The sequence below is a fragment of the Camponotus vicinus genome, unplaced genomic scaffold (assembly GCF_025532165.1).
Source record: "Camponotus vicinus isolate PSW18456_S1 unplaced genomic scaffold, iyCamVici1.0 SCAF_3, whole genome shotgun sequence".
Taxonomy (NCBI): domain Eukaryota; kingdom Metazoa; phylum Arthropoda; class Insecta; order Hymenoptera; family Formicidae; genus Camponotus; species Camponotus vicinus.
Genome location: NW_028141967.1, coordinates 246,743 through 257,767, shown reverse-complemented (window position 1 = coordinate 257,767; position 11,025 = coordinate 246,743). Strand labels below are relative to the sequence as shown.

Below are 11,025 nucleotides of genomic sequence, written 5' to 3'. Positions count from 1 at the left end.
TTCACAACGTTTCGACCATGGGTTTTGGTCCTTATCAAGTGAAATTATCTTAGGTAACTAATACGTGGTGAGAAATAAAGAAATCACTGTGTCAAGTCATGTCGACCTCTCGATCCAACACAAAGAGAAAGACCTAAGATAATTTCACTTGATAAGGACCAAAACCCATGGTCGAAACGTTGTGAATTTTCCATCTAAAAATAAATATTTTACTAGATATTTTAAGGTTTATGTAAAAATTAAGAAATTATTTCAAGTCTCATAACTCGATAAACAAATACTTTATTAGTGTTTTGAAAAGCTCTCGAGGTAAGTTACAAGAGCCTTTTTATTGGGAAGAGATTGCCCTGACATCCTGTATGTATAAAACATTAATCACAAATAAAATTATTAATCTAGATAATATACCGGACGCATGGACTGTAAACGAAAATCATCAAAAATCTGTATGGAACGGGATAAAATACTAATTATTTATAAAATAATGTGTGCGGAAGATAATATAATTCATTATATATTGAATAATCTTCCGCCTCATTCGTCGCAAATGCATTCTCGTTAATAGCAAACTTTCAAGTGTAATGTCTGATCAAAAAAAGAGGTTATTAAAAAATATAAAATAAAAATGTGATAAAGATGTAATCTTTTCCGAACATTCCGTAATATGCCGTAACGATGTAATGTCTCGATACTGCCGTTGTTCTATTATATATTGCGCAAGCATTATTCGTAAGGTGGGGAAAACATGATAAAAGCGGCAATGTGAATTAACGGTGTCTGCATACGAGTTAGTAACATTAATATAAAATAACGTATTGATATTTCGCTCTTATCAAGTACAATGGTGTTCGTAAGTGTTTTGTTAATGTCTTTGGTATGGGCCATAAGTTACTTCGCCTATAATTTTCGCCGGTTGGTTTCCATTAAAATGGTAAACACTCTACCTGGTCCAAAGGCATTGCCCCTTGTTGGAAGCGCCTTCTATTTCCTACAGAAGAATCCTGACGGTAATCAAAGACAATGATACATTTAATTTATAGAAAAAAAATGAGAAAAACGAAAGGCATTTTAGAAATCTCAAAACTATGGAGAAAAAATTAATTAAATAACGTTGCATTCAATTTAGTGAGATGTAAGCGAATCACGTCGTGTGGAGATATAATCTTCTAAGTTGTAAAAAATTGATTTTTTTAGAAATTTTGGTTTCTCTATTTAAGCTTGTGAGAAATTACTCGTCTCCGTTTCAAGTTTGGATAGGCAACAAATTATTTATTGGAATATACGAGCCGGATCAAATAAAGGTAAAGGAACAACACTTACGTATATATGTATAATTACTTTTGAAAAATACCTATTTTATAGATTATAATTCTGTATAATTTTACAACTATCATAATTTATCTTTCCGATTTAATTGAAGTAATTTTCCGAAATATACGTTAATAATATTCAAATAATATAAAATAACATTTCGCGATGGAGATATTACTAAACATGTAAGTGACGTTGTAGGTTATTTTACAAAACAGGCATTGTTTGAATAAGGGCGTACTATATAAACTTATTGAATCAACACTTGGCAGGACATCATTGCTGACGGCTCCTAGTAAGTTATATTTATAAAGTCGAATTCTCTTAACTAGAATCGTGCGTAATAATTTAATTTAATTTACGTAATGTTATATAAATAATTCCCATACATAAGTTTTCAAAATTATAATTTACGTATATTTATAATTAATTTCTAATAACTATGTATATACCTTTATACGTATATTTCTGGAGAAAACAGTCGAGTACATAAATATGTATAAAATATTTATAAAATATATCCATAACTGCAACTTTCTTAAAACGGAAAATCAGATACATTCTTTTATTAATAAATATGTCTTTTAATTTTATTATTTTATTATTTTATCACACAGTATATGTATTTATATATTTATTCCTTCTTTATAATTCTTTTATAATATTCATTTTAGCATCTATATGGGCTAGGAATCGAAAAATATCAGCCTCAACCTTTAATACAAATATGTTACGAGGCTTTTTCGGCATATTTGTCGAACAATCTTTAATATTTGTAGATAAACTAGAAAAAATTGGATTAAATGGAAAAGAGATTGAATTATTTGAATCTCTATCGCAGTGTACTATGACCATTGCATATGGTAAGACCAAATATAATTTTGGATCCAATTTTTAATTATAAAAACTCATGGAAAATATTCGGCATTACAAAAATGTTAAAAAATCAAAACTTTTACAACAAAAAAGAAAGAGAGAGATGCATTAATAATATACACAAGATTAAAGATTAAATAATATTAAATATTGCTAATTTGAAGAATTAATATATATATATATATATATATATATATATATATATATATATATTACACATATGTATAATATATATAAAATATATCAGAATACACATATATTTTAAGATATGTGACACATAAAGTTTTATAAATAAAATTTTTATCTTAAGTCATGAATTGTGTTTGTATGTATATATCTAAATTATCGTTTTTATAGCATAAAGGTATCTATTCTTTCGCCTCGGAAAATAATGTGTTTCTGAAGCGTACTTTGCACGATAGTATAATTCAAGAGATAATTCTATTATGTCACATATAATTAATGTATACGTATATTTAAGAGATAATTCTATTACGTCACATATAATTAATATATACGTGTATCAGAATATATATTTTATACGTATGTATCTTATATATGTAGTTCAAATGTTCTTTTTTCTCAGTGCCAAGACTTTTCTTCTTTTTCGTTCAAAAAATCACACTTACTTAACTAGTATATAGCGCATGAAAAATTAATATAATCAGTTATTAGTTAATATTTCAAATAATAAGATTTTTTCTCATGCGGGGCTGTAAAGACACTGTACTAGGTATCAAATTGGATTCACGATCAGATATAATCAGTCAATGTTGTGAAGTAATAATAAGGTAAATATCGTTTTCTTTTATTTTGAAATTTAACGAAAAAATTTTTTTGACAATATATACTTTTGATAATTATTATAACTGGAATTATTTAATTGTAAAATATCTTAAATTAAAAATTCTTATTATAAAAAGAATATTTTGAAGACAACGAAGAAAAGGAAAAAGATCTTTTTTTCGATTATTGATATTCAAAAAACTTAATGATTGCAATTATATCAAATACACATTTTTATATTTTATAATGAATTCCATTTGAAAAGAAAAATATTTCAGTTGCAAAAAAAGTTTGAGCTACAGATTCAAGAATGTATTCTTGTATTCTAATGTTATATTCAACCTCACTAATTTTGGACGTGAACAACAAAAGAGATTAAATTTTATATCTTCCGTCGTGAATGAGGTATACTAGAAATATATTCTTTCAATATTTTAATTTAATTTAGTTAATATTTTTATTTACATATATCGCTCTTCGTATAATTTATTATATATTATTATTACAGATGATACAACGACGACAATATGCATTAAATGAATCGGATACAACGAAGAGTAAAATAACTCGTAAGTTCGTTTTTTTTTCGCATATTTTAATCTCTGTGATTACAATATTATTTATCAATACTTGCCAACTAACAGCGAAATAAATTTTATCTAGAACTGCAGTTATAAAACGCGCTGTTAAAGCAACATGTTTTTTTTCCACTGATAATTTCTATCTTTTAAAGTTATTTCGAATATTAATTTTCTTGAAACGAAAAGTATATATAATTTTTCTGCTCTCTGTTTTATAATTGAAGGAATAATTAATATGCTATTTTATATATTCCTTCTGTTAAATATAGACAAGGCATTTTACGATATTCTTTGGAAAGCATCTCATAAGGAAAAACTCACGCAAGAGAATATTCACGATAACGTGATTACGATGCTAGTAGCGGTATATAAGACATTTCTATACGTGCGATTACATTCACATATAAATGCGAATAAAATTTTTATTTATTTTTAGTCTGCTGATACGACCGCTATTACAGTAAATTTTGTGACCTTCATATTAGCGAACTTGCCAGAGATACAAGTATGTATATGTTTAATTCATTCAAGGATAGTTTACTTAATAGTAGTTTGCTCGTTTTATAAATCAAGTATTTTTCTTGCTTGATGTAATTTTAAAATATAAAAGATACACTTTAAATGTGATAATATATATCAAAAAAGGATCCGATATGAATTCTATTATTCAAGAGATTGCTTGAATAAATAGTTTGCATGGCAATATTTTATTATTATTATATCGTTTATATACAACGGCAATTAATATTTTTAATATGTTATATGTATATATTTATAATTATTATATACATATATACAATTTTTGTTATTTTTCTTTTATCTCTATTATTTTCTTTATTACTACAAAGCTAAATTTATATAAACAACACATACATTTACATGTATGTAAAATTAATATTTTTAAATATTTTTCTATATAATTTTGATATTGATATCGTTGACGGTATAAATTTGACAATAAATTTTGAATCTTATCTACTTTAATCAAGACATTGTAGAGAAAACTTTTTTAATTCTTTCTTCGTTTATTTTTTTAAATACATAGATTCGTAAATATATAATCAAAATATTTTTGCATGGAAAAATGGAAAGAAAAGTTTCCTTACACTATATCATAATTTGTTTTCTCTTTCCAAATATTATTCAAAAAAAGTTATGCTTAAAATATTTTTTTACCTCGTCACAAGTAGAGATATAATTACATGTCCTTTTCTCTTCAATTTTTGTTTCTGGTAATATATTCTGCATATTTATAAGCATTTATTTCCATACATTTATGAGCATTTATTTCCATAAAAGGAAAAGACATATAAGGAATTGTTGGAGATTTACGGCATGACAAATCCTAGATCCGTACCAGTTAAATACGAGGATCTACAACATATGGACTATTTGGATCGTGTTATTAAGGAAACGTTGCGATTATTCCCTGTAGTGCCTGTAATCGCACGACGGCTGACGGAAGATTTAAGAATGGGTTCGTTTGTAAATATATGTATATGCATATGTGCATTTATTAAAAGGCGAGTTTTCTTTAATATATATGCATATGTGCATTTATTGAGTCGTGCTTTCCTTATAATATTAAATAGGAAAAATAAAAATTGACACATTTTCGATAAATAGAGCGATATTTTCTGTTTTTTTTCTGATCTTAAATTATAAGCAAATCAAAAGAATAAATATAATAAATAAAAGATTTTAATTTCAATTAAACAAAAAATATTTAACAAAAATTGTGCTCGAGTTTTATAGATAAAAAGTTATCATTTTATGTTATCACTAAATATATCTGTGCCTTGTAAAAAATTAAATATAAATTAATGTGAAATATTACATTTATTAACAGTGCTTAAATATACAAAAAGATATATGTTTTAGGAGAAATTATTTTACCGAAAGGTGCTGATGTTATCTTAGCATTGGGAAAAGTGCACCGAAGTAAAAAGTATTGGTCAAATCCATTAGTATTTGATCCGGATAGGTTTCTTCCAGAGAGACTGGGAAACTCTCAGTTATGTTATTATATGCCTTTTGGTAACGGGCCTAGAAATTGCATAGGTATGTATGAGTAAATTGTAAAATGTCCTAAATTATAAAATTTACTTTATATACATGTAATTGCACATGTAAAACTCTTGCAGGTATGAAGTATGCGATGATTTCTACAAAAGTTATATTAGCAACTTTAATACGAACATTCGTGTTCAAAGTAGATGAAAGTATCAAGATCAGTAAGATAAAATTAAAATTCGAAGTTCTATTATCTCCTATTAAACCTCTCAAAGTTAAAATTGAGAAGCGGAATTTTCCGTCAGAAGGAATGTAGTATTTAAAAATATATAATTAATTTAACGCGGAGATATATTAGATAAAATAAGTAATATATTCTTGTGTATTTAATATTCCACATATATTTGTTATGTCAGTATTAATATATATATTTAATTGATAAATTGAACATTAGAACGCTTCTTTATACATCTAATGTTCAATATATCAATTAAATATGTGCCAATAAAGTGATAAATTATATTGAGCTGTCCGAGTAAATATATATTAATTGCCTCAAAAAGATTTCTGTAATATAATTCTTAATGATACATGAGATTAAAGTTTTTTTAAAATTTCAGAATTTTCTCGCTCTTTTCAGACTTTAGCTAAAAATTATCTAAAATCATATAAATAATATAAAAGTGTACATTTAAATATTTTAATTTCGCGTAAATTGCAAGAGTCATAAATAGCGATCAGACGATTATTATATTATCGTTACTTTTTCATTTCATTGTTATTTCAAATCTTCTTTAAGAGAGCATATACAAGATAGATCCATTTTATTTTCGATTAACAGGGATGTTAATAGAGAGCTACAAAATATATATCATACACAGTTTATCATGAATATAATTAATATACCGAACCAAGTGAGAGAGAGTGCTCATCATTTCTTGATTCTTACCTAAATTAAATTCGAAATTAAATACCTAAATTAATTTCACAATAATGTGCTAATAAAAAAATAATAAAAAAAATCAGTCATTTTCTCAGCTGTCAACAATATATAATTATTAATCGCTACCTACAAAACATGTCTATATCTTACAATTGAAAGGCAGAATTATAAATATTATTGACAGATAGCATGCTGAGATTAATTTTTTTTATATTGTTAACACGATTGTTATTATGATATTCGAATTCAATTTAGCTAGAAATCAAGAAATGATGAACGCTCGCTTTGGTTTTGTATCTTAATTAGCATTATCATAATAAAATGTATATATGTTTTTTGTTGAAATATCATAATAACAATCCTACTAGTAATATAAAAAGACATCCATCGTTTTTTTCCAATCGCTATTTATTAACAAAATATATAATTATTAATCGCTATCTACAAAATGTACTTATATCCCACGATTGAAAGCGTTGTGTAGAGATACAGTGCATGCATTAAGTCTTAATATCTTCATATTTAGACATGCTGTATTATAACAACATGATATACACCGTATATTTATATGTACTTCACGTTATAAACGTCGCGCTAATAAATATAATATACTACGATGTTTATAAATATGACAGACTAGACGCACACAATACCATCAGCTTGAGATATAAGCTGTGCCTTGGGGGAAATCGTCTTTCCATAGTGTCTTGGCGTGGTTTGTAGAAATATTTCACGATTCGTAAATGCCACAGCAAGAGATCGTCGATCGCCTCAACGCATAGGTTTTGGTCACGTGGTGGTTTCCGATACTTTTCTGGAACGACCGCTTTTTTTGTGTTTAGTAGGTTCGCCATCATTATCCGACAGAGACGAATCCCTAAGTGACTTGCGGCCACGACCAACATTCCTTTCTTCATTTTCTGAACCCAGCGATTCCCGATTCGACTTGCGGCGTTGACGCTGCGGTGGCTGATTGTACGCCTCCATCGTTTCGCGCACGTGCTTTCGCTTCGCGTCCCAAAACATTTCCTGTCGCTGGGCAATCTCCGAATATCTACGATACGAGTAAAAACGATGAGCATCAAAATATCTAATATCTCTCTCTAATATACTTATCGCTCTATATTGAGAAAGATTTAAGATATTTTAATGTCTCAACAGAATGTAGCAACTACCTATCGCAGAAGCTCCGATTAGGTGGTAGTTTCAATCGCCAACCCTTCTTTGGTTCATATATCCCGAGCTCCTCGAAGATTTGATTAATTTCATCTGATGCCAGCTTGATGAAGGATAAGACTGCGTTGCGCTTAAGATACTGATGCTCCGTAAATAATAATAGCTGCAAGATATACATACATCAAATTAATCTTTTCTTTTCTTGGAATTTTTTCTATTCATTTATATAGCATTTTTGAGAACAAAAGTTTAAAGAGAAAACAATTCAATCTTATCAATTAATGATGCTGTGATAAAATATGAAAAGTTTCGTCAGGAGTTCAAATTTAATAATTAAAATTAGAGGTCATTTCGGAAATCTATTTAATTCCAGTGTGAAATTCCAAAAATTAAATGACTAAAAAGTAAATAATTGTAAAAAGTAAATAATTTCATTTGAGACATGTAATAATTTCATGTGAGACATTTGATTCTTTTAAATGTCTTGCATAAACATAAAATTGCACTTTATAAGCAACAATCTATTGTTCTTAGATAAAACACTCACGATATAATCGCGAGCTTTGCACATGAGCTCGGAAATATTACTCTGTACAGAAAGGCTATCCTTGGGATAGATTAGTTCACTGTTTACGACCCAATTACCCTGCACCAGCACAGCCACTTGCTGCATATATTTCAGCATTGTTGTTGTATCATGTTCCGGCGATACAAACTCACGTAATGCTGAGAAGGTTATAATTCTCACTGCAAAAAAAAAAACGGACTCTTTTGATTCTATCAAGTTCTCATATCACTTAAAAATCCATTTAATAATCTAAAATTAATAATTATGCTCAAAAAATATTTTTTTTTTTTTAAGAAATTATACTTATTCTCTTTTTTTCAAGCTTGATAAAAAAATTACCTTTTTTCATGATTATTCTAAGTTGGTCCAACAGCGGCAAGATTGCAATATTATGGAAGTCTGCCTGATTATCATATTCTCGTGAATTACATTCCTTGGGTACCAATAGAGACAGATAATTCTTTGGTAAATTCAGATTTATAGATTCATCCTCTGTTAATGAACAGAACATCTCCATTCGTGTCAACTACAAAAAAATTAGATGTAAACAATTTATTTAATAAAGTTCTACAAATTAATAAGGGAGAAATGTCTTTGTAGATGTAATGATATATCAATGCACATAAACATTAGATGTTATTTAATTCATAGAATTCCACAATTTAATCATTAACCATATTTAATCATTCAGGTATGTTACAAATTTTTATGCCTCAAAAACAAATTTGATATAAAATGATATACCTGATGAGAGAGAATAAAATTATAGAAAGTCATTGAACTGAACATTTTTGCTATCAAAATATCCACAATTTATAATAACTATTCAACATATTGTCAATACTTACTTCAGTTTGCGTATCATAAAACGGCACATAATTCGTGTGTATCCAAGGCTCTTCCTGGCTCTTCTTAGAATAATGCTGGAAAGATTGCTCTTGCATTCTCTTCACATTATCTGACTGATGTTTGGCAAATGTCACTTGTACCGGCATAGCATTATCCTCTTCTTCATCGCCCTCTGTATTTTAACAAATAAATTTATTAGTTAATATTACATTCTCTTATTTCCTTGTTCTTGTACCAAAAAAATTCGAAAGATTCATAAATTGTCTAGATAAATTGCACAGATTCATAAAAATATTTGTTTACCTTCTATTGTACTTTTTGTCCCATCCTTATTACGCTTGTCGCTTTCATCCAGGTAATCACACTGTAGTTTCATATGTAGCATCGCGTTCAATGGCGTGATATGTAGCTCATCATCCTGAAAGACTCCAACTGCTAAATTTGAGCAGTCTGACATTGTGCGTTCCGAAGTCATCACAATCTTGTCCATCAATTCACTACCAAAAAGAAAAAAAAAGAAAGTATATAATTTTAAAATTAATACAGTTCATTTAGAGATGTGTCAAACTGTAATTCTTTTAATCAATCAAGTATAATTATAATAATGTTCATATATATATAGTATAGACATATTTCTTATAATTTATTAATTTATATTATAAGCAATTTATTGAACGATAATTGTAATTATATTGATAAAGTATTATTACAAATATAAACAGTTTTGTTGTAATAATATATAAAAATATCCTATTAAATACCTATTAAATACTTTTTCATCATCTTTTTTAGATTTGCCATCTGCAATGAGAGCCAACTGTTTCCCCGTGTTACAATCGTAACAGTTTTCGTTTAACGTGTCTATTGCAAACTCCACGTGGATCTTTTTATTTTCAGGCTTGATGGAAGTTTTCAAGATGGTAGCATTAGCGTAGCCATCCGTGACATATGCAGGATATTGAACAATATACAATTTATCTGCCAGAGTCTTGGATAGAAACACAGGTATCTAAAAATAATTGTTTCTATTACTTATACAGGTAAAAAAAAATATGGTGCACAGTATTTTACACAAAGAGCATCCTAACATAAAAAATCTCAATTAGATTTTAAAATTTAAATAAAAGAGCATCCTAACATAAAAAAATCTCAATTAGATTCAAAATAAAGATGATTGAAAGAAATAAACAAAATAAGCAATATAATGTAGCAAATGATAAACGAAAGAATAGAGCAGAAAAAAACGAAACAATAATAAAAAAAGTGAATCAAATACGCGTAATAAATATGTATGGTAGATATGAAAAGTATAAACGCTTCTTAAAAATAGTTAAGTATAAGCGCTTTTTAAAAGACAAATATTTATACACGTTTCATACAATTTGTTATCATATAATAAGAAATAATTGTAAAAATTCAAATTTCTCAAACCATTCGTGCAAAAGCAGAAAAACTTAACCTAGAAATTGGGTTTCAAAATTACGTTAGTATTCGAAAGCTGAAATTTAGAAAAAGATTAAAAATTAAATATTTGCTAAATAAACTAACCTCCTTGACGACAGGATCGTTGTCTACCCTCGTGGTATTCATCTTTGCTTCTCACCAGAGACAATCGGAGAGAAACCTGAGAGCTGAGAGCGTCCGTCCGATTGAATAAAGAATGAAGAATACCACGAAGAAGCATGTGGGAACACGTGCCAATACGGGTTATGCTTGGTCCACATGCTTTAACTGACGAAGTCGTAAGAAACTAACCAATCGTATTCAATTATTCTTCTCACATTCAACTGTGGTTGGTTAATTTCTTACGACTCCGTCGCTAAGCCTTAAGAGATTGACCAATCACAGTCAAGCATGAAGAGAATACTCGACTGTGATTGGTCAATTTCTTAAGGCTTAGGGCTTAAATTACCTATTGTCGG

General features: G+C 28.0%; 2 protein-coding genes across 2 annotated transcripts; one reads left to right on the top strand and one right to left on the bottom strand.

Annotated features, from left to right (window-relative positions):
* The first annotated feature begins 752 nt into the window (after window positions 1–752).
* LOC145967780 (cytochrome P450 4c21-like) lies at window positions 753–6,093 on the top strand. Its single transcript, XM_083092723.1, has 12 exons — window positions 753–1,007; window positions 1,195–1,301; window positions 1,513–1,606; window positions 1,986–2,174; window positions 2,909–2,978; window positions 3,252–3,378; window positions 3,482–3,542; window positions 3,824–3,918; window positions 3,991–4,059; window positions 4,854–5,031; window positions 5,436–5,615; window positions 5,699–6,093. The coding sequence occupies exons 1-12, from the start codon at window positions 842–844 to the stop codon at window positions 5,881–5,883; spliced, it is 1,521 nt and encodes a 506-aa protein (XP_082948849.1). The 5' UTR covers window positions 753–841; the 3' UTR covers window positions 5,884–6,093.
* Polr3e (RNA polymerase III subunit E) lies at window positions 5,895–10,804 on the bottom strand. The gene is made up of 8 exons (XM_083092724.1): window positions 10,652–10,804; window positions 9,865–10,112; window positions 9,407–9,600; window positions 9,103–9,275; window positions 8,594–8,780; window positions 8,234–8,433; window positions 7,686–7,849; window positions 5,895–7,564 (listed from the first exon to the last, which is right to left on the bottom strand). The coding sequence occupies exons 1-8, from the start codon at window positions 10,691–10,693 to the stop codon at window positions 7,300–7,302; spliced, it is 1,473 nt and encodes a 490-aa protein (XP_082948850.1). The 5' UTR covers window positions 10,694–10,804; the 3' UTR covers window positions 5,895–7,299.
* Window positions 10,805–11,025: the final 221 nt, after the last annotated feature.

What these genes read in the sequence shown, in the direction of transcription:
- LOC145967780 (XM_083092723.1), top strand. Translation starts at nt 842, where the DNA reads ATGGTGTTCGTAAGTGTTTTGTTAATGTCTTTGGTATGGGCCATAAGT. An exon ending in CCTACAGAAGAATCCTGACG is followed by an intron (nt 1,008 to 1,194) that starts GTAATCAAAGAC and finishes TGATTTTTTTAG; the next exon opens with AAATTTTGGTTTCTCTATTT. An exon ending in TATCTTCCGTCGTGAATGAG is followed by an intron (nt 3,379 to 3,481) that starts GTATACTAGAAA and finishes TTATTATTACAG; the next exon opens with ATGATACAACGACGACAATA.
- Polr3e (XM_083092724.1), bottom strand. Translation starts at nt 10,693, where the DNA reads ATGAATACCACGAGGGTAGACAACGATCCTGTCGTCAAGGAG. An exon ending in GATGAAAAAGTATTTAATAG is followed by an intron (nt 9,601 to 9,864) that starts GTATTTAATAGG and finishes TCTTTTTGGTAG; the next exon opens with TGAATTGATGGACAAGATTG. An exon ending in AATCGGAGCTTCTGCGATAG is followed by an intron (nt 7,565 to 7,685) that starts GTAGTTGCTACA and finishes CTCGTATCGTAG; the next exon opens with ATATTCGGAGATTGCCCAGC.